Here is a 27,493-nt window from a genome sequence, read left to right on the forward strand (position 1 = left end):
CATGTGAAAAGAGGGAACTTGAAGGAAGGTGTTGAGATGGGACAAATCCAGGATTGGTCTCCATGGGCCTTCTTTCATGGGAACTAGGAATATCCTGGAGTAAAACCCCTTTCCTCAATGCAAGTGCAGGGACTTTGTGAATGGTTCCTCGGACTAGGAGTTCCTGAAGAACTGACGAGAAGAAAGTCAGTTGTTTTTGAGGGAGTTGAGGAATAACTTTGGGAGTAGGTTTGGTCTCCCAACTCATGAAATATCCCTGTTTTATTACAGGCAGTACCCAAGAGTCCTGGGTGACTTGATTCCAAGCAGTTATGGAAAGGGAGAGATGCGTGGAAAGTGGGATGTTTGGATCCAGTGCCCAGTCATTACAGGCTACCAGGTTTACCCTGAAAGGGCCGTTTGGTGGCAGGAATAGAGGGAGCAGGTCTGGCTGAGGCCTGTCTTCCTGGAGTCCTTTTTGCTTTTGGCTGGCAACTGTCTGGCAGCCCTTCTAACAAAGGAGGTTTTGGTACGATAATTTCTTTGGAAGCGTGGGATTGGAGAGACAAAAATGTGTCTCAGGTCCTGTAGCTCCTTGCCCTTTGTTTGAAGAGTCTTAAACAGGTCAGCAGCCGCTGAGCCAAATAAATCATTATTGCCTAGGGGTGCAACCAAGAGTTTAGATTATGTCATCAGGGAGAGGGCTACAGCATAAGGCAGGAGTACCTCCTTATGACAGGCCCTGAAGCAGCAACCCTAGAGGAGGCGTCTGCTGCATCATAAGAAAGTTCAGTTACAGATTTGCTGTTCTGAACTGTTTAGAAGTTTCTAGAAGGCCAGTGCTTGCTTGGGCTAAAGGGAAGTCTCTGTGTTCACCAGTGGCAGTGGTTAACACTGAACAGCCTGCCTGTCCCTGGAGGAGTGGTTACTGCCTAGAAGCTGTAGTTTTACTGGCCGTTTTGGGTCAATTCTAAACTCCTTGATCTCTCTCTCTCTTAAAACCCTACAACTCTCTTTTTGTGCCGTTTTGCGCACTGGGCAGTGCCACATAAACATCCAGGCTCCACAAAGTCTGCTCTTCACTTTTTTCCTTAGAACTGTTCAAACTCTCAAAGTAATCACTCTATTCTCTTTCTAAAGCCCTGCACTTGCTCAGCTCTTATAAGGAAACCCTAACTAACTAAAGCACTACACCCTCCTTGACTTCTCATAAGTATTAGGCTCCCGATTGGTCCTTCCTGATCAAGTGAAAAATCAGTTCCCTTCCCTAATCTGATCAGTAAAAAAACAGTTCCCTATACTAATCTGGTATGTCCAAGGGTCAGTTTCAGGGTTACTCTCCAGTCCAGCTGGTAAATCTGAGAATTTTGAGGCAATGTTACAATTGCCTTATGTACACAGACAACCCCCTCCTCCTTCCAACAAACATGTGAGAGATGCAGTTACACAGCCAAACTGGAGGCAGAGCTCTCTCAACCCAAGACTGGCACAGTCAGGAGGAAAAGGTAACCACCTGCACCACAAATCCAGTCTCACACAGACCTATTGCATCTGCATACCCAACACATAAACGCACAAAAACATACTCGGAGGCTCTAAATAAAAATCTGCCTAAACAGCAAAGACCTCCTAAGCAGATATCCAAGCAACAGCCACCCCTCAACAATACCCACGAATCACATATCTCACAAAATCAGTGTGCCTCACAGTCACAGTCCTTAAGGCCAAACAACACACCAAATACACTTGTTATAGGGGACTCTATTGTCCAGCACACTGACGTCCCGCTCACCAGACTGAACAAGGAGAAGGTCACTGTAAGCTGCCTGTCAGGTGCCAGGATCCGCCACATAATGCAAGCACTCAGGTCACTCCAAAGCAAGTACAAGTATGACTGCGTCATTGTCCATGCTGGTGTGAATGACCTGAGACGTACCTCCCTGGACTACATGAAGAGAGACACAGAGGAACTCTCTGATCATGTAGCTCAGGCTGGTATGACCCTGACCTTGAGTAGCATCTCACCCTCACCAAGAATGATGCCACAGTACAAAGACAAAATGATCAGTTTCAACAATTGGCTAAAGTACTGGTGTCATTCAAAGGGGATCCAGTGTCTGTCAGCCTGGGATGACATGCTCGACAAGCCATGTTGCTTCGCTAGGGACTGCTTGCACCTGTCACCCTTAGGCTTTCGTATACTGGCCAAGGTTCTTGCCACCCCCATAGTGCCTTTTTTAGGCAAGGCTCAAAGGACAAACCCACCTCCATAGACAACCCAAGGATAAAAAACTAAAGGTAATGCTACTCAATGCCAGAAGTCTAAACCTCAAGATGCACGCACTCGAGGCTCTCCTCAGTATGGAGAAAATCGATGTCTGTGCAGTAACAGAAACCTGGTTCAAGGCTCCTGAGAGCACCCCAGCACTACCAGGTTATAACTCATACTATGCATTTCAGCCCCAAAACTCGGACCGAAGCACTAAAGGAGGGGGGAGTATCTATATTCATCAAAGATACCTACACCTCCAGGTTAGTGGCACTGCACGAAGCATCGGAAACCATCCATGCACAACTAACAGCAGGCAAAACTGCCTTTCAGTTTGTAGCCTGCTACAGAACACCCTCCCTATTACAGGAACCCCACTTGGCATTCCTGAGAACACTGGAGAATATGAAGGTCTCTCCAAACATTATGTTACTGGGTGACTTCAACTACCCAAACATTGAATGGGAAAACTACTCAAGCCCAAACGCCCTCACCCAACGGTTCCTTGAATTTATAAACTCTAACATGATGGAACAACTGGTCACCACTCCCACAAGAGGGAACATATTGGACCTGGTCATCACCAACATGGGGACTCTATGTTCCACACCAGAGGTAAACCCCTCATTGGTAAGATCAGACCATAAACAAATTTCCCTGGACATCCATATCCCGTCCCCGCCCCCAGCCAAGGAAATCACGGTAAAGAATTTCTCAAAAGCCAACTTTGCACTTCTCAAGACTGAGGTGGAATCCTTCAAAGCTCCCGGGCCAGAGGATAATACAGCCCAATCCGCAGAATCCTTTACAAATGCATTCTATGAGCACCTGCACGGATGCATGGATCGTGCTATCCCAAATAAAACCAAACCTCACTCCTCCAAAAACAGGAGACCTGTCTGGTGGACCCCAGCCATAAATAAGCTATACAACAGAAGGAGGAAGCTACTACATGACAGAGCAAAATCCCAAAAAGGGAAGGCATCTCTGATCAGTATTAGCAAGAAACTTTGATCCCTCATAAAATCATCAAGGGCCAGTTTCGAAAAAAAATTGCCCTAGACACTAAAGATAATCACAAGGCCTTCTTTAGTTATGTCAGGAATATGGGTGGAAACTCCCAGATATGCTCTGAATTGTTGCATAATGGTACAAAATATACTGAACCTACAGACATAGCCAACATCCTGGCAGACAGATTCAGCGCAACCCCCCCCCCCTTTCCCCAAAGGAGCAAATGCCTATCCCAACTGAATGTAACCTCCCTAACATCACAGATGCACAGGTGAAAGCTGCCCTCTCCAAAGCAAAAAACACAGCATCTATGGGACCAGACGGTGTCCCAGGCTGTGTCTTAGACGAGCTCCAAGAAGAACTTAACCCTCACATTAAGTTACTGTTCAAACTTAGCCTTACTACAGGCTATGTACCCAAAGAATGGCGTACAGCTACAGTGGTCCCACTCCACAAAGGTGGTGCCACAACGGACCCCGGGAACTATCGCCCCATAAGCCTGACTAGTCTGGTCTGTAAAGCTATGGAGCGTATTATCATGGAACTCATAAACAAAGACATTGGGAGCCTCCACACACTGGACCCTACCCAATTCAGCTTTGTTAAGGGCAGATCTTGCCACTTAAACCTAGTTGATTTCTTTGAAACAGTTACCAAAGCCATAGATGAGGGCAAGGTAGTCCACACAGCCTACCTGGACCTTGCAAAAGCACTCTGGCATCATAAATAAGCTTACCAGCTTAAATATCAACCTCTATATCACAAGATGGGTTGCAAACTGGCTCGGGGATAGAACCCACATGGTCAGAATCACAGGTGCCATGTCCGAATCCAAACCAGTTACAAGTGGCGTCCCACAGGGCTCAGTTCTGGGACCTCCCTTGTTCGGTATATACTTCTCTGAGGTTCAGGCTAACATAGGGGGATTATGGCTGACAAAGTTCGCAGATAACTGCAAACTGGGGGCCATAATCGAATCTCCAGCCGACACAAGCATCCTCCAAAAGGGTCTCACAGAGACGGATGCTTTGTGCCATAGCCACAGCCTCAAGCTAAATGCTAAAAAGTGCATAGTCATCCCCCTTTGGGAACAACAAGGTGCCCACAAATTACCACATAGGTGGTAATCCATTAAGTACGGAAGAAGTAATTAGAGATTTGGGGACCAAGATAGATAGTAATCTCTCCTTTGATAATCAAGTTGCCAGAGTGGTTAGAAAGACCTTCTATATAGTCAACCGAAAAACGACCGATACCAAATTAAACAATGAAAAGGAGTCCAGTACCACAAATAAAGTGCAACAGTCGATTTTTAATAACTTAAAAAGCAAATAAATGAGCACTTCCGTCTGAGACACAGACTTCTTCAGATGAAAGCACTGGTGCCAAAAATTTAGTTATATACAAGTTTTCTAATACAATAATTACCAGTCAATTCACCAATGAACCTTTCCAATAAATTTTTAAAGAGATATTCTAAACATCTGTTCTCAATAAGAAAAATAATATATTACATGTTTAAATTGCAAACAACTTGCTTTCTACTTAAAAATATCAATATAATAAACAACCAACTTAGTATTTAAAAACATTATATAAAATTAAACATGTCTTGCATGCTGTTCTTTATCAGACACATTCAGCTCTATTAAAATAGATTTAATGCTTATGTACTCTCATTTAGACCTGGTGGTATATTCGCCCTCAGCCTAAGTTGTCATTTAAGCTCTAAATTAAGCATAAAAGTTTTAAAATTACCCCTTCCCCTAAAATTATTTACTTTTACTAAATCAATAATGCCAAACCTGTAACCATTAAACAAAGGACATGTTAAACTATGCTTATACAAAGCACTGGCAACTTTGCCTGTTTTGATGTCGTATTGATGTTCATACATACGTTCTTTTAAAGACCTTTCCATTTTCCCTATGTAAAATGCATAACATGACTTACATAGAGCTAAATAAGCAACCATTTTAGTTTTACAATTCCCTTTGCAGAACTTAACCAAACTATTTAATCCATTATTTAACTTTATTGTAGGTTCACTAAAAATCATGGAACACATGTTACAGTTTCCACAGGCAGTAGTTGCTTTGAATATTTTAGAGCTTGTCTTAGTATGCTCAAATGTCCTTTTAAAATTTCTACCAACTTTATATGTAAATACAGGTTTGTTTCCAACCACATTAAATACTTCTTTATTAGTTTTGAATATATTCCAATGTGAACTCAAAGTTTGTGTAAGCACGTCTGAAAAGTGTCCTATTCTATAATACAAGAACCTTTAAAGTTTTTTCTTTCTATCACCTCAGCACTACCCATTAATGGTTGTCCCAAAAGGGCCTTATATTTAACACCCCACCCTGAATATACCTCATTTAATACATCCTTAATCGTATTAATGGGGTAACCCCTTTCAACAAACATATTACCAAGAGTAGTTAAAGCACCTCTGAGACCCCCATATTCAGAGGTCATTCTTGCGATCTTCACTGCCTGACCCTTAATTATATTTTTCTTTTGTGAAGTAGGATGATTGCTTGAATAATGTAAATAACTATTACACCATGTTTTTTTTCTATAAATATTGGACTTAAAACCTTTAAGGGTTTTACAAATAGTGACATCTAAAGAATTTATACTCACATTGTTACAAAAGTGTGTAAATTTTAAAAAAGATGTACATGAGTTCAAATAAGACATGAAATTATTTATGCCATCTGTTGTTCCATACCATAAGACAAAAATGTCATCCAAAAATCTTAAATATAGTCCAATATTTGAAAAGGGACAACTAAGCACATATCTATTTTTCCATTCAAGCAGAACTAAATTAGCGAACACGAGTGCGCAAGCCGAACCCATTGCTACTCCGCTGATTTGTTGGTAATATTCTCCTTGAAAATGGATATAGTTTGAATCTAAAACTACTTCCATAAGTTCCAGAATTAAAATTATTTTATCCCTGGATAAAGTGGAAAACTTGGTCAAGCTATCACCGAAATACTCATTTCCTTCACTTCTTGGAATGCATGCAAAAAGATCTCTAACATCAGTGGTCAAGAACATACAGTCTTCTTTCCATAAGTTGTCATTGATTTTACTAAGGAATTCCCAGGAATCTTTTATCAAATGTGTGGTCCTACTAATAATATCTTTAGTGTGGTAATCAATGTACACAGCTAAGGGATGCGTCTTTGAATTTTTTGCAGATACTATTGACATCTTCACACACACACACACACACACATATATATATATATATATATATATATATATATATATATATATATATATATACTGTTTTGGCTTTCAGCATTCCATGACAACACAATACATGCCAGTGTAAGATGTGTGCCCCACAGCAATACCAAAATGAAAAAGAAAGGAAACCTAGATCATACCAACCTACCCAGGGTCACCAATTTTAGCTCACAAAGGACGTCAGCAATGACGAGGACTTGTTTCCACTCTACAAGCAATCTACCAGGTCCTCTAAGGGAGCTCTTTAAATGGAGCATGCACAACAGACTGAGCTTTTCCATAAGGCAGGACAGCCTCAGCCATACCATCTTGTGCAGGCACATGCTTAAGCCTCCTACCCTAGCAATAGAATTTTCATAGTCATTGTCACAGCAATTCTACAGTAGCCCAATGTATAAGTGATGGATGAGTGAGGGGTCATCACTAGCTCCTCCATGAACCCATAACCAGGGACAAATACATATGGAATCTGTAAAGGTAAAGGCAAATGTGCATCCCTAGCTATTATCATTTAAGAAGAGGAAACTCTTTTCTACAATGCCCAAGTCCTTAGACTCTGCTAGTCTACAAGTCAAGAAAAAGTTGCAACTCCTAGGTCTTATGCTGGACTAACCAAATCATAAACCTGCTTTAGGATGCATAACAAGAATCTTGGCAGGGGGCTTTCATCAGATTTCTGCCTTCCTGGAAGCAGAAAGATAAAAATCTTGATGATAAATGTGTTATGTGGTGTTTGGACAGGTCCCATCAGATTTCTGTCAACTACTTGGAGCCTATCAACTTCCCTGTAAACTTTGATAGCACAAGGTGACCTGCAAAGCCTCCTCATGTTTTAACAGTTAGTCCTGGTGAGCAAAACAGCAGGCCTGGAGACAGAAGACCTTTGTCTTGAACACCACTAATGAGTTCATGCCAGGTGATGCTAGGGACTGCTCTCTAGGATCAAAGTCTGTCACATACTTAACTGTAACAATTAAATGAGAGCTGGGCAGTGCTTAATTGCAAGGATCTACCCAGCCACATCATTACTAGGGAGTGCTCCTCCTCCCATGTCTCTCATCTTCATGCTAAATGGAAACAGGTTTGAACTTGAGTCCTCAATATACAAGGGTGAGGTCATGACAAATGACGAGAAAGATATTAAACAGATTTTTCTCTGGAGGATGTGACCAATAAGCTGATCACCACTTTAACAAACACAAAGTGCTCCGACAATGGCATGGGGTTTTATGCGTGACCTTACTACTGATGATTGTACTGGGTGCTTCTCATCGCCACCTCTATTGTCTAGCTACTGAACAGGGCATGTAGCTTTCCCTTTCCACAGCAATAGCAACCAACTTGTTTTGTGGATAATGTAAACACCAGGTAACTGACCCTGTGAAATTAATAAGTCAAGCTTTGGAAAGTCAACCAATAAAAATGCAATAAACTGCAGATGGAAAACATTGCCTGCACCCTCTCATGAGTATGGTATACCCAAAATTACATACATTCTCACACCAAGGTTGAACACCCTCTGGAAAAATGGCAGGACTCTTTCCCAAAGTTGGGAGACCTCAAAGAATAAATTAATATCAAGCCTGTGACATTCAAACGTTTTTATGGTGCCAGTTCAACTCTTTTAGCTTTTGCATAAAATTACTAGAACGTATGGTAGTGCTACATGTTGTACTCCTCTCTCAAGTATTAGCGAGAGAGACAGGATGGCAGTGTAGGTTCTAAATCATTACTGAGGGGCTCAAAAACTTGAAAGTTTCAGTACTTTAAGACTGCAATCTAGGAACGTCTCCATGATAAACATAATGATCAAGATCCTAAATGTGCAAATGGTACAAAAGAACAATAAGGCTCAAGAACTAGATGCAGTTTCACATAATGTAGTAAGTCACATATCACAGCAAGAGCAAGCAGAGGTCACTCATGTCCCCCAGAGGAGCTTCAGACAAAAAAAAAGGGCAAACTGCAATGAAAAGAGAAACACAATCAAAGATCCACCAAGGAATGCCAAGCACCGTCAGCCCTTAAAACTTGCACAGACAATCACACCACAGAAGTTCCAACGTAAAGGATCCCTATGGCTGAAGTAACATCCATAAGGAAATAATAAATTTGCGCTATAATATCAGTTTCTCTCTAACATGGCCTTCTGCAGTGGGTAAATTTTGAACATTTTTTTTTTTACATCAACTCTGCACAGTTCGGCACTTTTCCAAGCACCCATGTTTGGGACCACAGACTTTAGGTTGGTGCATGTTATGGTATCACATGACAGGTTAGTGTGTACTGTCTACTGTCTGCACTCCTCATTTTGACCTTCATGAAAAATTAGCACATCCAAAGTAAGAATATAAAACTATATACCTGATCTACAGGAAACTCCTTTTTCAAATGCTGTATAAAGATGTAGTCCAAATATACACAAGTGATGGGAGGGTAACAAGCACACGGTACAAAAGACCTCCATGGAGATCAAATGATTGAGTGACTGTACATGTATTACCTGTCTTTGGAGGAGTTCAACAATCATGAAATGCTGAAAAGAATCCAAAGCTTTAAGCACTGCCTGTACCTCTATCTCCCAATGAATTAACCTGAGGTTTAGGGACTTTAAAAATACACGAGTATATTGTCATAAGTGACAGAAATGCTAATTTACATCCTCAGGATGAAACCAAAAAAGACCTTTGAACACCAAATAATCATGCTTATGTTTCATTAACTGAAAACAAATCACTCAAGGGTTTAGTACTTTTTCAGCCTCCCTCATATCATGCTAAAAATACTGAGGAGGCCAAGGGGTGGCTAACCAAAAGGGAGAAGAAAGTGAGGGATATATACATTTAGTCTATTTTAAGGAGAGAAGGTACCCTTCTGGGCCTCTTCCAGGCTGCAATTAAGGCTTCTTTGAGTATGTAAGACATGGAAAGAAGACCATTCTGTACAAGATTGAGGAACAAAAGACTGAATCACAATAGATGAAAGCAAAAGACTGACAAGTGCAAATTCAAAGCTCAAATGACTGAAAAACATCACTACTAAACTGCACAATAAAACATAATTAAAGCAGGGGAACAGGTCCCCTGCACCCCCATAGCAACTACTACAAAATTTTGCCTACATCAAGTTTGTATCACCTCGTAGTAAAAGCAAACCATGCTTGACTTTATCCCATCAGCATTATGAATTAACAGTGATGACTTTTAGTCATTTGAGTTTCAAACTTTTATATGTTCTGACTTGTTTTCAATCATTCCTGATTTTGTCTTGTTGTTCATAGGCTGACAAGTAGTTACTAGATAAGTTCTCCAAAGCAATGTCTCAAGTGATTTACTCAATGCTTTGTTTATTCTGGTAAAAAAGGTTGTGAAGTGCATCACTGCACAGACAGACAAGAACAGGATATCACAACAGTGACCCTATAGAGTTAACAAGGCAAAGTTGGGACATGAATGACCTTCCTCATTTACGAAGGGTTACACTGACCAGAGGAAAGAGTAAGAGTTATAAAACAAAACAAAAAAAACTCTGCAGCTCAGCCCATTTCTAAACTTTGGAGAGGAGATCCGTATAAGAACAGGACATAAATGGCATTTGTTTTTCAAGGTTAATGCGTTCTCACACTTGCAGAAACCATCTTTACCTCCAGTACAGGCAGCAAGGCTTTATCAGACAGACAGCCTCTGCTCTATAGGCACTGACAAGTCTCTTAACTGGCTTGTGGAAACACTTTTCTAATGGTCTACAATAGGCCTGGATCATGCCCCACCTTAAGTGGGTTCCCTACTCATATACTGGCAAGTCCATAATCAGGGAATGTGTTCAAGATGGGAAGAAAAGCCTGTCACTATGCCATAAGTCAGAAACCCACTGATCAAACAGGTAAAAGTGATCATGCCATCTACTAGCAGAAAATTGTCTGCTGTAAGACCAACTTAAGGAGCTGGGCCAGGGGTACTGTTAGCAACATTTCTGCTCAACGTTCCAGAAGGTGCACCATAAAGCAGGCATTAACCAGTTTTGTAGTCCAGATTCCTGAGCTTCTTGGTGATCTCTGAAGGGACAAAGCATGGCCTTTAACACAGTTACTAGAATCACCTCTGTGAAAGGATATTTCCCAGCCACTGCTAAGGCTTTGTAACTGTAGTTAAAGCAAAGTCTGTGGTAGCACAAGCATTAGGTAATCTTGATGTAAACCACCAGAAATTAGTCCACCAAGCAGAAAAAACAGCGTAAGTCTGTGTTTTTGGAGGGAGTCCTTTTCCAAGGTTGAAGCTATGGCAAAGATGCTGACTGAGGAAAGACCAACTAAATGTGCTGTACTGAAAGATCTCTACATGCACAGCAAACATTAAGGTGCTTCTGAATGACAACTGCCTGCTGATGAGACAAAGTATTCACACTTTCCAACTATGTACAGCCATGTCATTACTACCTGAACACTGAAAATGAAATATTAGAGTAACCAGTGGGAATGCTGAAGTCATTTTCATCTAGACTCAAAAGAACGTTCAGTTTTCCATTAATGGTCAACACCACAACTCTAGAGCCGTCCTTCTCTGATAAAGCAGAAGTACATGGATGTAACTTTACCCCCTGTGAAGAATCCTTTCCAGCTGACCAGTGACTTGAATACCTAGTTTCTTAAACCTGAATGCATAAAAGGATTCATTTCAAAAAGGGAGTAAAGGCTTCCAGGAAATCATGGCTAAAATGACAGTTGAGGCACATTCACCATCTGCCCTGCTGGAACACTTTCAAACAGCATGGACACTCTTGAAAACAAGAAACCTGTCAATGTTTAATGAGGAAATCATGAAACTAAATTTCTGTGAAAATAAATACCTCATATAATCTGTTTCACTGACAACAAAAAAAAAAGAGCAGCATGCTAGGACTTGACCCTCTCACGGGGAGATCCTTGGAAGAGGTCAAGGAAAGAAAAATCAAACCACGCAGCAAGAACCTATTACAAACAAGCGGATAAATGTCAGTGCCAGCTGCTGGAAGGATGTTCAAAAAGTAAAGACAATCTGCCCAAGACTGAAAAATCACATTTCAAATGAATGAAAAATACTAAATTTGCACCTGAGCATCAGAATGTGCCTCGTACTGACTGGCTGTTCCATGATTCTGATCAAAAGTGTACATAAGACGCAAGTCTTCTTCATGCAATTCATGTCCTTCAACAACAATGCTACCTGCAATTAAAATAGAGTACTTCAATGCAGCTGAAAAAGTGCAAGTTTTTGATGCAGCAAATACTGCACAAAAGGCTTATCTGATGCAAAACACACATGCATAATCACCACAATCATTACTACCACTGCATACATTTTAACAGGCATACATAAACAGCAGCTTAAGGACATCAAGATGAATATTTCTGGAAAGTTCAGCATTACCAAGAAACTTCTACCAACAAAACTGATATTTTAACACTGTAGACCCATTCATAGTCGAAGAATGGATTCATCCTCTCTCCACCAGGCACAATCTGGCACTTTTTTATTCAAAGCACCTGAAACTAAGGAGTGCTCACATCATGTGCTGGGTTCATGTCATGACATCTTAAGATAGCTAAAATAAATGCATTTACCCCCTGAGCCCCCTAGGTCCTTGGCAGTGTTGCTCACCTAATTTGTCTCTCTGTCTGGTCTTGATGCAAGTTGTTGAAAATATTCTTACTTTTGATGCCTAAAAACAAATCCATTTAGTGTGTGTGGCTGTCAAATTACAAAGGGCCAAACTAGCACTGCCTGTTCTGTCTCGGGGAGAATAGGGCAACAGTATTGCAATAACTGAGAGCAGTTCACCCCTGCTGTTTGCTGACAGAGAAGCTCCTGGCCTATCTTATTATCACAAAATGGCTGCAGTTGACAATCCTTTATATGGGGATCAGCAAGACAACTGCTTGAAGAGCACCAACTCTAAGGTGGATCCCTGTCAAAAGGACCACGACTTAGGTGGTAGGTCATTGCTTAGCCATCTTGGTTAAATTTATCACTGGAATAATCATCTGGTCTCTACAGATGTTCACCTCATCCTCAATTACAGAGGAATCACTGCATCCCTTCTTCTATTCAGTAGATAATTAAGGGCCCATCAGACATATACCCCATAATTCCTTCCTCACATGGTAAGCACTCCTAGCAGCAGGCACCACCTACTCACCAGCTGATTAGCCAGGTCTTGGGATTAGTATCACCTATTTATAGATTAGCTATACTAAACTAAAGACCCCTGGAACCACGGCCTTTCAACAAATTAAGCAAGTGCTGGCACAGGCTAAGGGATCTAATTTATTAGTTTACCAGGGATCATAGCTCAGTGACAACACATCATAAGTCTGGCTAAAAAGACACTTTCCCCTGAGTCAGCCTCGGATAAACAGCGTAGCATTCGCTCACCACTTTTTAATTAACTGCCGAACCTCCTGTAAGTTTAACTCGGACAGGACATCACTCTCTGCCTGCCTAAAGAACTGCGGCCCCTTTTAATACAGGAAAACCGAAAGAAAGTGCCCAGCTTCCATCCAAATAATCACTGTTTTAAGCTAAATGTATGCATTCAATTTCAAATAATTAAGTAACCAGCAGTACGCTACAGTGGTGAGCGCGCACACCCTTTCTGCTAGCATTTCCTTCCCAGCCACTTACTTACATTAATTATACTACCTCATTCCCAGATTACCATACAGTGTGATTCGGCTCTCCTTCTGAAATTAGTCGAACACCTATCTTAATACTAAACTCCCCCCTCCACCCCTCCATAGCCCAGACAAAGACATTCTAAACTACCCTCCAAACCATTTAATTATTGTAGCATACTTTCAATTAAAGCACAGGTTGCTGTAATGTTTAAGATCCATACTGGTACAAACCTGCTGCAGTCCTGTGCTCACAGATTGTTTTTTTTTAGTAGATACAACACACTGTGGATTTATTTTTTTAGTAGATACAACTCAATGTGGCCATGTGTAAATATTATCAATGGGCTTTTCTCCACCCCCCTGTACACAGACACACAATTCTATGAGGACTATCACACTCCTGACAGTGGAGCGAAACTTAATTATCTGCCCTGCCCCCTTTAATATAACCTGCGTAACTGATATAGCTGGCATATTCTGGTTGGTACCATTTTTAAAGAGACACTTTCCCCTGAATCAGCCTCAGAGAAACAGCATAGTATTCGCTCACCACTTTTTACTTAACTGCTGAAACTCCTGTAAGTGTACGTGACTGTATCAATCAAAATACTGTTTTTGTTGCTTATACATAAAAGCACTGTTTAATGTTTATTGATTAATTACTGACTGCAGCCTAAGTTAAATTGCACGACAAAGTGTTCTGATACATTTGTCGACCTAGCTGACAGACCTCACGTGCTTTCTGATTGATATAGCTGTGAACTAACTGCTTTATTCAGCTATGCATGTGCTAGTAAGGAAATGCTTGAAGTAAACTCAGTCTGTTAGCTTGCTGTTAGTGATAATTGTTTGAAGTAAATGCACAGTCTGTTTTTGCATACAGCTTGATGCTACTAATATAAACAAGTATACACTGCAAAGCAATATAACTACTGGTAGTTAAATATGATAGTAGACTGATTACTGAAGCCAATTATATATATTGCACAATGCGGTTCTTTTAACTTTTTTTAGCTACTGCTGAGCCGTATCAAGAGTTCCTGTAACACCTGGCTAAAAGCGTATATTTTCAAGGCTACTCTCTTTCGCTATCTCTGCAATATACACTACTCTGAATATCTCCCACTCCTTTCTCTTTAAGTTAACTCGGACAGGACATCGCTCCCTGCCTGACTAAAGAACTGCAGACCCTTTTAATACAGGAAAACTGAAAGAAAGTGCCCAGCGTCCATCCAACTAATCACTGTTTTAAGCTAAATATATGCATTCAATTTCAAATAATTAAGTAAACAGCACTGTGCTACAGTGGTGAGCACGCACACCCTTTCTGCTAGCCTCCCCTTTGCAGCCACTTACTTACATTCTTCAATTTTACTACCTGATTACCATACAGTGTGATTTGGCTCTCCTTTTGAAATCAGCCTAACAGCTATCTTAAGACAAAAATACCCCCTCCACCCCCCATAGCCCACACTCAGACATTCTAATCCCCCTCCAAACCATTTAATTATTGCAGCATACTTTACATCAATGTGCAGATTGGTGCAATGTTTAATACCCAATACTGGTACAAACCTGCTGCAGTCCTGTGCTCATAATTTTTTTTTGTAGATACAGCTCACTGTGGCCAGGTGTAGCCCCGCTCCATTCGCCCTAGCTATGTTCAGGCTCACTCTGCTACCCTACCCCCATTCCCACCCACCCTCACTTCCATTACATTTACAGCTAAAAACCACAACCACTACATCCCAATTATCAAATAACTCACACCCAATTTTCCAATCCATAACCTCTACCAATTAACTATTATTCCTCACCAAAAATATTTCACTTTTGCTCCTTCTACCTAAAAGTAATACTATACCTACCAGCAATGACAGGCTTTTCTCCCACACATCCACCTTACCTTCCCAATTAATAAACCCACTTGTAATCACTTACATAACTACTAACACTCAGAAAATCTCACATAGCTACAGACTCCTCAAATCCGCACTAACCGCTACCTCAACATGCACCTTACTCACACAACCATCATTATAACACTTACTCTATTTGCACACATTACGTCTTACTCCCACACTACACCCACAATACTACCTCATCACGCCACTACCAACACTAATCCTAATACACACTCGCCTTTAAACCTACACATACTACTCTCTATCTTTCAAACAGCTCTCAAAATACACATCCTCAATATACCCTTTAATTATACAAAAAAGCAATAAACCATCCATAAAAATAAAACATTTTGTTCATTAGACTAATTCATCTTACAGTACAAACTACCTCTAATCTAGCACTATGTGGAGACATAACCCTAACCCTGGCCCACCCAAGCCCACAATCCACACAACTACACTACATTCAGGAAACACATCTCCCCAACTACTCAATAAAGCCAATGACCTCCTAATACTAAACATTAATATTAGAAGCATCAAAAATAAAATCCCAGACCTACATGCTAATATCCCATTGTACTCTCCAGACAGTTCTGCTCACAGAAACCTGGCTAAAACCTGACACATCTAATAGTGAAATAATTCCTCCAGGCTATAACCTCCTACATAAAGATTGTATATCAAAAAAATGTGGTGGCATTGCTATCTTATTCAAAGACCACCTAAACATAGAAAATTAGGATCTATCAATTACCAGCATCAGGAACAGAAGAAATTATATATTCCAAACTACACATTAACAAAACAAAATCAACTTAATTGGCTGCTACATTCCGCCAGGTGATAACATAGACTTCTTAGAAAATCTACTACATTCGGCCTCAAACACTCTCCCCCAAGAAACTATGATAACTGGTGATTTTAATACTGACTGGCTAACTTGTAAATCCAATAATCCCACTAACTTTATTAAACTTCACGGTTTTACCCAATTAATCTAGTCTACAACCAGAACTGACAAAAAAATCTACAGCATTCAATCCTTGACTGGATGCTAACTAATAAACCTAACCAAATTACCCATTCAGGCTGCTTATTAGACAGCCTATACAATCACTCTCTAACCATCCTAACCAGCCAATGAACAAATGTAACCAAACCCACCTTATACCGTGAAATTTGCAACAAAAAACCTTCAACTCCAGTAACTTTATAACAGCACTGAAAAGATGCAACTGGTTCCCCCCTACATACCTTAAACCTAGATGAGGCTATTTCCACCTTCCTTGAAATTCTAAACTATCATGACTCCCCCCAGAACCATCAGAATTAAAGCCAACTATGCCCCATGGTTAACCAAGGAGACTAAATCCCAACTAAAAAACGGGGAGAAAGCCTGGTCAAACTGGCATAAAATAAATACCCCTGCTGCTAAACAAAAATACTTAGAACTTAGAAATCTGACAAAACAATTGATCAAACATGACAAAATAAACTATTATCATGACACACAAATTAGACACCAAAACAATCCTAAGAAATTTTGGACAGCCATCAACAAAGTATTAAACCCAGTAAAAACTAGCACCCCCACCAATATAGCAACCCAATTCAACAAATATTTTACAGTATCCATCCTAGCCCTGGCTAACTCACAAAACTGGTCCACAAAGAGTAAGTTACCTAATAACACTACAGAACAGCTTTTCACACTACAAACTCTTTCTACACCAACAATCAGAAAACTACTTAGTAAACTAAAACCAATATCCCTCTCTGCCGATAAACTACCTGCTGAATACTTAAAAATAGCTACTGAGGCAATTGCATATCCAGTAGCAATACTTATAAACTGCTCTATTAAAGAAAACCTAGTCCCCCAACTCTAGAAAATCTCACACATTACTCCACTACATAAAGGGGCAATTCCAAAGAATTTACCAATTACCGCCTGGTTGCTACTTTATCTCCCATCTCCCAAATCCTGGAAAAATGCATCCATACTCAAATTATGACCCACCTTAACTCCAATAATCTACTTACCACAACCCAACACTGTTTTAGACCTTCCCACAGCACGACTACCGCCCTTACATCATTCACCCTTAGAAATAACGGATAATTTGTCTCAGCTATTTTTCTCGATCTCTCCAAAGCATTTGACATGGTCAATCATGACAGACTAATCAACACTCTTTCATAACTAAATCTTAGCTACTCCACTATCTTCTGGTTCAGAAGCTACTTAACTGACTGACAGAAAGCAGGCTGTTTAGATGGCATCTTGAACTCTTACCTCTACTACCTGTTTCTCTAGGAGTCCCACAAAGTTCCATCCTGGGACCCCTGCAGTTTTCTTTATTTACTAACAAACTTCATACAGCCACACTACAGGCCTCAGTCATCCAATATGCAGATGACTCTACACTTATATATGCCTCTTCCTCCCTCCTTGAACTGCAACAACTAACTCAAGCCTCCCTTCTCTCTGTAGAAAACTGGCTTACAGACTCATAACTAATATTAAATCCCAACAAAACTAAACTCCTTATCTTTCCATCCATACAGTACACAACATGTAACCCAACATTTAACATCACCTCCACTAACAGTACAGTCATTTCTCCAGTCAGCCACACCAAACTGCTATTGGTAGAAATAGACAGAAACATGAAATTCGACATACATATATCCCTAACTATTAAAAAAGTACACAAAAAGCTAGGTCTCTTATATAGATAAAAGCAATTCCTCACAGATAGCACCAGGGCCACTATAGCTCATACTCATCTCATCCTTGCGCTATGCCTCCCCTATTCTCACCAACATTAGAAAATTAAAACTAGCCAAGCTGCAAGCTTGCTACAATAAAATAGCCAAATTCACAACTAATTCACCTGTTAGAATACATCACTGCATTCCTCTCAAACAGCTTTCCTGGCTAGAACTTCCCAACCTCCTACTATATAATCAACTCACACTAGCCCATAACATGCTTTACTCCCCAGTCAAAATACCATCCCCTTCAAAACATGCTACACCCTTGCACCAACACTACAGTCCTTAGAACCAACTACAAACCTCTACTACAAGTATCTAAAGCCAATAACTCTGCAGGTGAATCCCTCTACAGCAATATAATTGCAAACAATGGAACAGACTTCCCCCCAATATCATAACCATAACTTCCTGTACCTCCTTCAAATCAGCCTTAAAATCACATCTGCTAAATTCTTGTATCTGTAAATGCGATAACCCCAGATAACTTTTAAAACCCTTGTTTTTCTCTCTCTAATTTTCCTTTCCATCACCTACCTACCTTTCAAATCCTGTCACCGCTCACTTCCTCAACAGTCCTGCTAATGCTGTCACACCTCACCTCCCCTCCCCTCCTTTGACTACTTCTTCAAAACCTATTAACCAGGTCATAGGTTCATAGGTAGGTACTAGGCTATCGGCCCTGGGGCATATATAAGCCTAGCCAAAAATGTTCTTTGGCTTACACCACCCAAGAAAATTATTTTCCTGCGCCCCTGTCGAGCAGTGCCCCAGAAGTGATCCCCGGGGTGAATTTTCAATTTCCTATCCAGTAGTCAAGATTTTTCCTTAAAGAGGGCCAATGAGGAGCTTTGCTTGACATGAATGGGTAGTTTGTTCCAGAGTATGGAAAGTCTCTGGAACAGGAATCTATCCCTCTAGCATGTTCTGTTTATTGTGGTGACAAGGTTTAGGTCCCTGGAGCGTGTGTTTCGGAGAGACTGGGATTTCTTTAAGTATAGCATGTCCAACAGCTCTGGGTTTGACACAGCTTTGTATGTTAGGCAGAGATCGCCTCTGAGTAGGCGATATGCGACGGAGTAGAGCTAGAGTTTTCTGAGATGTCTGCGCATGGAATCTTAGTGAGGTATTTCTGTGGCCTTGTGAGATACATGCCAAATGGGGCATTGTACTCTATAATGGGTCTGATGAGGGATGAGTAGAGAGGAACAATGACCTCCTTTTTTTCTAGAGGAGAACCCTTTTGTGATGATCATCCAATTCCTTTTCAAACTTTGATTCACTATGAGCTGAGCATACATCATAACTTATGTAAACTGTCTTTATACTGAAACTACAGCATATAAAATGTAATACTTAGCTAAAGCTCATATGGGTCATGTTTTACAACCTGACTACTGAGATATGCATTAATACCAAACTATGTTCACCAACTTGTCTACTGCCAAGGAATTTGTCAATATTTTGTTAGAGAAAAATGTATCTCTCATGATTTATTTTTCAAAAAATGCATATTAACTTACAATTTCTTCACAAACATGTTTGAATTATTTAATATTTGTTCATGTTAAAATATGTAGTATAGATGTATAGTTATGCAAATCGCAATTACTTATTGTAGTTCTGAGTGTTTCACAACTGCATTCTAATATCAAGCTGCAAGTGTATTAACAGATGACTGATTGTAAAAAAAAAAAAAAAAAAAAAAAAAAAAGTGCTGAAGGAAAGAGTTCAGGGATGTTACATAGACTGGTTTCTGAAAGCAAGAAGGAACACACTATAATATGCAAGCTCTGACCTTCCCAGGCTGGGATAGATAGTTACAAGAAATGTTGGGGAGTTAGAATGTACTGGTACTAAAATGCACAAGGTCAGAAAACAAGACTGCTTAACAACCAGGAGGCCTTGTACTTTTCTAAAACATTATTGGTACCAAAAAACATGATTGTTTAAGTGCAGCATTAAGCAAGAAGCACAAGGGTCTGCAGAAATCCTATTTGACCACGTCAGTATTCCACATGCATGTTACTGATAAGAAATTAAATAAAGTGTGCGTATTTTTGCGACTTAGTCAGACTGATTTTAAATTTTGTAGATAGTCTCCCAGCACTGACGTATGTGGATTTAAATAAAAAGAAAATGTTTTGCAAATCCTGAAGAGTTATTCTTGACTCAAGACTAAAGGTAATTAATGTCATTTATGTGTATTTTAAACTGCACTTTAACAGTTTAAATCAGTATTTTAATATTAATCAATGTGTATAACATATTCTGAATAGTATTGTATGTGGAGCTTTTCTCCCAGGGCCTCTGCTGAAAAAGGACCTGTTGTCCAGTCAGACTTTCCCAGTTAACAAATGTAAAATAAAAAAATAAAATAAAAAATGAAATAAAATGGTGGCACCCTGAATTTCTGGTTTAAAAAGGCATCTTCAGGGAATATGGCTAAATGACAGCACCAAAGCAGACACAGCTCTCTCATGTCCATGAACCATCCTTTGCAAAACTCTCATAGGCACCAGATCACTATCACCCAACAGCTTGCAAAGCCAAGCATGAGCTCACTCCTAGAGCTGGTGAGAGCTGAGGGACTCCCTCTCACTCAAGCACATATGAGGAGTCTGAGGAACTGAATGTCAAACTCAAGACAGATGAGGATGAGTCTTCCCAACCCTACAGCTACTCCATGGATGATTCTTCTGGAGAATGTCTGAGGCCAAATAAGGTGTACTACGGCTGGCACCTTGTCCAAATAAATTTTTCCCAAAAACATGTGAATGTGTATCAGTGGAAACAGCCTTGGATCATCTTACTTCTGGAACAAATCACAAAAGATACAAATACAGCAGCCTGGAAACACCCAGATTCTGGTCCTATAGCAATCCCCTCACCCAAGGAGATGGATACCCTTTACAATCTCCATCTGAGTGATAGGAGTCCCCTGACCAGGCGTCCCTAAGCTGAGTCTTATAAGATTCTATTTGCTCTAGCACAAGACTTGGGGGCCAAACAATTGATTACCAGACACAAATTATAATTCTAAAGCTATGGATAGGGATGGCAAGAAAAAACTACTACTCTTGCCAACTGGGGTCAAGGACCTCAACTACTTATGGTACCTGCCAAGGCACCCCAACCAGGTGAAGCAACCGCTGCAATAGCTTTCCTCCCTCCCCAGGTCTAGGCTCAAGGGTGAAGGGGTTAAGACCCTGTCGATAATTTCGAAGGTAAGCATTCATTAACCAACTGTAGATTGAACTGTGCTGACTCTGTGGTTAGGTTTGTTGGCTGAAGTGTGTGCTTGTGCAGGACGGTTTGGCTTATACTGCCTTCCTTGGGAGAGAAGTCAAAACTTCCTTTCCCTGGATTTCCTGTTCCTGGGGAAGTTTTCATCTTCCCAACCTTTTTAAAAGTTAGTGCATGACCTGGTGAAGAGGAAGCAGGCCATCAGCATTGTGAACGACATAGCAATACATGAACTAAATTACAGATATCTGCATTAAAGTGGGAGTTACACAAGATATTCAGGTTACATTAGGATAATGTATCCTTTAGAAGGTAGGGTAGTAAGGTATAAATTTATAGGCACAACAATTAATTATGGACATTATTTGTGGATGTGTTTGCGTAAGAGCAGAGTACAGCAGCAGTTACAAGCATTTTAGACTATAAATATATTTTATTTACAATTAAGTCTTCACTGTTTATTAATGTCATATATTTTGGGGGGCTGACAGAGATGTGGGAAAGTGGTGGTAACGGATATGCTAGTATGTATTACAGTTATCCTGGAAAGGAGGAACAGCTTAGCTAGAAGTCCTTGAGATGGTCTTTTAGATGAATTTTGAAATTAAGGCAGTAGATACAGAGTCTTAGTTTTAGTTCCAGAAGAATCACTCCTTATTCATAACAGTGTGGGATCCAGTCTTGCCTCTTCCCAGTTCTGAAAGGGGTATATTAGGTTTTCCATTCTGGACCGACCTAGGTATTCAATCAGCACATGCAGTACCCAGTTTCAGATTATAACTCTCCACAAGGTGATATTCCTGCTGCCACAGGGCACGTGGAAGGTGTTCCTGGACATGTGGCATTGGTGACCTGCTGTATCAGTATCTGAGGGCTATATGGGGACTCCTTTGTTCTGCACTGTGTGGTACCACCTCCTGCCTGACCCTGCTGTCACAGCCATAGCGGCAGTACAGTCACCATTACTACAGGACATATGAAGAACCACTGTAAAAACATGACAAATATCTCTTTTAGAACCTGTCTGATCTCAGTTTTAAACAGATCTGACATTTTCCCCAAGTGTTGCTGCAGTAGGAAGGCTTGTTTTTTGGATGAAACAACATTGAACCAGAGTCCCATGGTTTACAGGAGAAAACCTTTCTGCTCATCATGTCCAAAGTTTTAACAATCCTTAGTAGGTGGTACAATAGGACAATGGATCTCAACCTGTTGTGTACAGTAGAAATCAGACAGGAGTCTGCTCTGGTAAACTTAAGGATGCTGCTCTACTTTACACAAGGCATGCATAGAGCACCTGTGCTGTTGGCAATAAGTCTCATGACCAATTCTAAGAGACAGGAATGTGACTGCTAAAGTACAGAAGTCATAGCCCTATTGGTACAAGCATGAAGGGCAAAACCACCTGCCAATTATAAGTTTCTCTTCAGGCTGCTGGAGGGAAAGGTCTGCAAGGAGAACCGAGGTGACCTAGAACAGGGAATAGCTTATTCTACCCCCCTCCCCGATCCAGTAGGAGTTGATCTGGGCCTAACCAGTACTTGGAGCAGCAAATTAACAACAGGCAAGCATTAGGTGTTTTGAAACAGGGATGATGGTACTAAGAAGAACACCAGAAAAAGGTGGTGCTGCAACAAAAAAGGTCAGAACAGGGTCTGGCACTAGTGCCAACTTGCATTCTCTAAAGATATGTTCCAGTAAGAAGTTGCACCAATCAACAAACACTGCACACACACCTAATGTATGGGCTGTTTTTATGGGCCCAAAGAGAGTCTACTTACCCCACAAGCAGCATATTTAACATAACTTACAGGAAGACATGGAGAAAATAACTTGCAATCCTGAGTGCTAACACTGCACTTTCACTGTGGCCTTGAGGAAAACCCACCCATGTCAGATGAATATGCTGGGAAAAAGCTGCTGACACTCTATGCTAGGCAGCTGGGTGTTAACAACTCAAGATGTAGCTACTGCATGGTGAATGCATGGAGTGCACCTACAATAAATCCTTTCATTATTGGCTGGTGACAGGTGCAAGCTACAGAATTCACTAGCCAGAGGGCTTGCAACTCATGAAGAATGTGAAACCTTCTTTTTGGTAGATTTTTGCAGAATGTTTTGTCAGACGTCTAGCCTCTAATACTTCTGCCTTCATTTTCAGAGCCAGCATTGACTTGGCATTGTAACAGGGACCTTGCAAGTTAATCCCTGCACTAGACACCATCCTCAATCACCACATTCAAAGATGGATGAGATGAACTGCTGGTAATGACAGCAATGTTCACACTGTGTTTCTTTTTCAAACATTGAAGACATTGATACTGAAAGGTCCTAGGTACAGATATCATGACTGCAGAAACACTAGCACTGTTTTAGTATCTTATGCATTTAATATAGAAGTTTTCTATCAAACATTAGGCTGAAACTCCAAAACAAGGCTGGCAGAAAAGAAAACACAGGACTGAATGCACCTTTATGGCCTGCAGTGACTAGTACTATTCATGTTCACAAGGACTGAAAGAAAAACTCTTCTGAGCTAAAGAGTCCAATAGTTACACAGCAAAGAGGGCCTTGAAAGCAGACAAAGGCAAGATGCACTTTAGGCTAGCAGGTCAGCCCATGGCAAAAAATCAGTCACAGCTTCATGTCACATGTCTAAGAGGGATGATAATAATCAAGATACGTACCTCACAGACAAGGCATAGGGTTTTATTCTCACCTTTGGAAGGTAAACTAGCTAGGTTTAATATGGACAACAAAAGTAGCCAGCACCAGACCAGACAAATTAGTAAATCCTTTATTTGAGAAAGAGTGTATTTCTCAAATAAAGGATTTGCTAATGTGTCTGGTCTGGTGCTGGCTCCTTTTGTTGTTTTTATCTACATTTTGCCATTGCACCTGCCGTACCTGTAAGCTGCTGGATTGTAAAGTAGGTTTAATATGGCCCACAAGGGCAGATAGCCTACTATTGACCTATACAGTATTATAAGGACTGGGGGATGGTATAATAGTAAAGGTGTTTACCTCACAGACACAAAGTACTGGGTTTGATTCTTACCTTTGAAAGGAAATTGGATATGATTAAAATGGCAGCTAGTCTAGCACTTACTTATGAACAACTTAAGAGTAGCCAATCAACCTAAGCTCTACATTTGTATGTGGAAGGAAACTAGAAAAGTACTCTGCATGAACCCAGAGAGACAAGAGGAGAAAATACAAGTTCCACAAAGATGGTAACTAAGGGTCAAGATCAAACTCCAAAACCTAGACCCGAGTTACCAGCACTAACCAGTGTATCATCCTGCTGATCAAATACATAAAACACAGAAGAGGACTGTCAATACAAAAGGCATATTTTTTGTTTTTGCTTTATTTTTTAACTCTAAACAGAATATGCAAACCTAAGGCAATAGCTTTACACTCTAGCTCACCTGTGCTCTGAAAGTTTTCCAGCTGTTCATTAGTCAGTTCCTTGATTGCTCCCATTACAGATTTAAAGGCTCCCTTTAAGCGCTTTCCCAATACCATGTGGTCCGGCTCTGCCCGTAGTCTGATTCCATATTTATCTTTATCTGTTGAGACTGTAAGCTGACGAACATTAAGCTCCTGGAGTGATTTAGAAGGAAAAAAAATGGATAAATCTTCCATTTTTGATTTATTTCTGTTTTACACTGCAACAATGAAAATTACTGAAATAAATGTTAAGAACACAATAACAAATGGTAACTTAAGCTGTCAACATATTTCTAAAATGTACTACTTTTTCATAGGTTCTAGGAGGAACGGCTTACATAGCCATGGTAAAGAGCTCGTTTCTGCTACAATGTAGAAAGGCAAAGAATGAAAACAAAAACAGAACTGAAACACACAGAACAGCAACAAATAAAAATACATTATGGAAATGCACCAAATAAAACGGCTATGTGCAACAACAATTTCATAACAAACCACCGTGCACACAATTCAAGACCATGTAACTGTAAATAATGTTTAAAAAATATACATCCTTTATTTATTCCTGCATTGCTTAATATATTTGATGGATGTCTACAATAACTTTCACTGCTATACATACCTCAGAAAATGCCCAGTTTTCATATAAAAAATTATGTTCTAAATTCCTTATAGAGATCTTGCTCCCTCTTTTAGTGTTGTTATACATACGGGATAGTCTACTTTCTGAGGTAACAATTTCATTTATGCTTATCTATAACCGTAGTATGGACAGTAAAACACTTGTACTTTATACCAATCTTGTTATATTCGTTTCATATCACTATCAGTATTAGAGTAATCTCAAAATAGTAAACTTTACACTAACTAAAGGAAGACATTAACATTAAACAAGTTAGAAACTATACAAACCCTATCAGCTTTCCTCAGTGACTTTTATTCTGCCCTGACCTTTCTCATTTTTGTTTACTACCCTGCCCTTGTCCCACTTCCTGAATATTGTCTAACACTGCAACCCTGACAGCCCTTTTTTGAGCTATGCCTTTCAACATCTTATCAGTTTTCGCATTCGTTTCCATTAATCTAATTTCCTCCATAATTTTTATAAGTTGGCTTTCTTGTGGAACTAATGCTGTCTTCCAGAGTTTTGTGATGCACTTTTTGGCCGCTATCATTATCAATGTAAGTAATAATTTCGCACATTTAGTTCAAACTATGCTACTCATTCCAACAGCACCATTTCTTTGGCAAAGGCAATATTTTGCATCAACAATTGTTTCATAACGCCCATCAATTTCAGTTTAAATGTCTACAATGTCTCACATTACCGGAAAATATGTGCCCAGGTACCTCTCCTTGCACCTCCAAGTAGTACTCACCATTTGAGAAAATGCCATTAATCCTCTCTGGCATGTAGAAGTATCTGTGCAAGATTTCCATGCAAATATTTTAAATGTTCTGAACCTGGTGTCATACTTCAGTACAGTGACTATCCTAGACCAATTATTTTCCTTAAATTCAATAGTTAAGGCCCCCCCGTTTCACTCTATCCTTGAGATCTGACTTATTGAAAGCTTCCTGAAGTGCTTTACATGTCCTACTTATCAGCCTTCTTTCATTTGCCCTGTCTAATCTAGCATCCCAGAACAGTTTTACTAACTCAAACATTCAGACTTGCTGTGTGGTCCTTTCAAATGTCTTTATACTCCTTTGTAATCCTGATGTAGTTTTAGTCCCTCCTCTGATAACCCAAAATTATGCTGAACTTTCTCCCATGTCATGATTCCCTCTTCTTTTTTTTTTTTTTTAACTACTCCAAAAGTCGAGGTTCTCTATTCTTTATCCACATAAAGGGTGCACTTTGTACCTCCCGTTCTGTGAGCAGAATAACATGTTCTATTGGTATTAGCAATCTCAGTTAGGGTACTAATTTCTCATGTAATCAAAAATATTTTTGGCCACCACAGGAAGTGCACTCCACTCTGATATGTCAGTGGAGGACTTTTCAGCATTTCCTACACCCCATTCGGCAATACCTGCAATTTGTTCAACACCTGGACAATAAAACATTCACCATTTTGCTTCACATGCTTATATTAGCAACAAATAAACTCCCCTCAGCTGAAATTCCTTAAAGGAGAGTTCCAAGTCTGGCATGTCTAACCCTCCTTTACCTACAGGTAATGGGAACGTCTTCCAACTGACACTTGTCCCCCACAGCAAGAGGATTTCAGCTTCTTTTCCACAGTTTTCCAACATTTTCTATTGGTACAATAAGCCTGATCCACACACAGGATAAGAGGGACAATGAACATCTTCACTGCAGGGATCTTTTGATACTGATTCAGCTGTAAAATTTTCCACCTGTTCAAATAAGTATGGCACTTATTTGCCACCTTCCACCACATATATTCCAATATCTGCCTCACGTCTTTCTGTCCATACGCCAAGAAATTCAAGTTTTGGATGACCCCATAAAACTCATATGTCGGGATGTAATTGATCATTATCTGTGTTTTTAATTTATTTCGTATATTTTGTATCCTCGGAGAAGGCTAAAATTACTAAGTTTCTCAGATATAACAACAAGATGTCACACTGATCAAGAATTTAACTTCAGCTCTCCAACTATAAAAAGAGAAACTTGAGAACAAGGAGTACCATTTAAACTTTATTCTATTTTGTTTTGGGGGGATCCAGTTACTGGCTAGTAAGCACACTGCCTGGATGCTAGCAAAGAAGATACTTGGAAAGCCTAGAAGAAAATCAACCAAAAGAGGTGAAGAGAAAACACTGTCCGGGAAGGATTCTGCAGATGTTCAACAAAAAGCAGTACAAGCTACAGATTTGGTTGAAAAGATGGCTTCCAGTTAACGTAGAGGAAAAAATAAACTGTATGTACTCGGAGGTGATTAAAATAAATAA

At 40.1% G+C, this 27,493-nt stretch overlaps 1 protein-coding gene across 2 annotated transcripts in view; it reads right to left on the reverse strand.

Moving 5' to 3' along the window:
* IARS1 (isoleucyl-tRNA synthetase 1) overlaps positions 1-27,493 on the reverse strand; it is a 1,809,950-nt gene that overhangs the window by 298,443 nt on the left and 1,484,014 nt on the right. For both annotated transcript variants that reach the window (XM_044077404.1, XM_044077403.1), the window contains 2 exons: positions 24,547-24,721; positions 11,618-11,730 (listed from right to left, as the gene is read on the reverse strand). In XM_044077404.1, coding sequence (XP_043933339.1) covers positions 11,618-11,730; positions 24,547-24,721 — 288 coding nt within the window. The remainder of the gene's footprint in view (positions 1-11,617; positions 11,731-24,546; positions 24,722-27,493) is intronic.

Source organism: Protopterus annectens, chromosome 7.part0 (assembly GCF_019279795.1).
Source record: "Protopterus annectens isolate FY-2018-M chromosome 7.part0, PAN1.0, whole genome shotgun sequence".
NCBI classification, from domain to species: Eukaryota; Metazoa; Chordata; order Ceratodontiformes; family Protopteridae; genus Protopterus; species Protopterus annectens.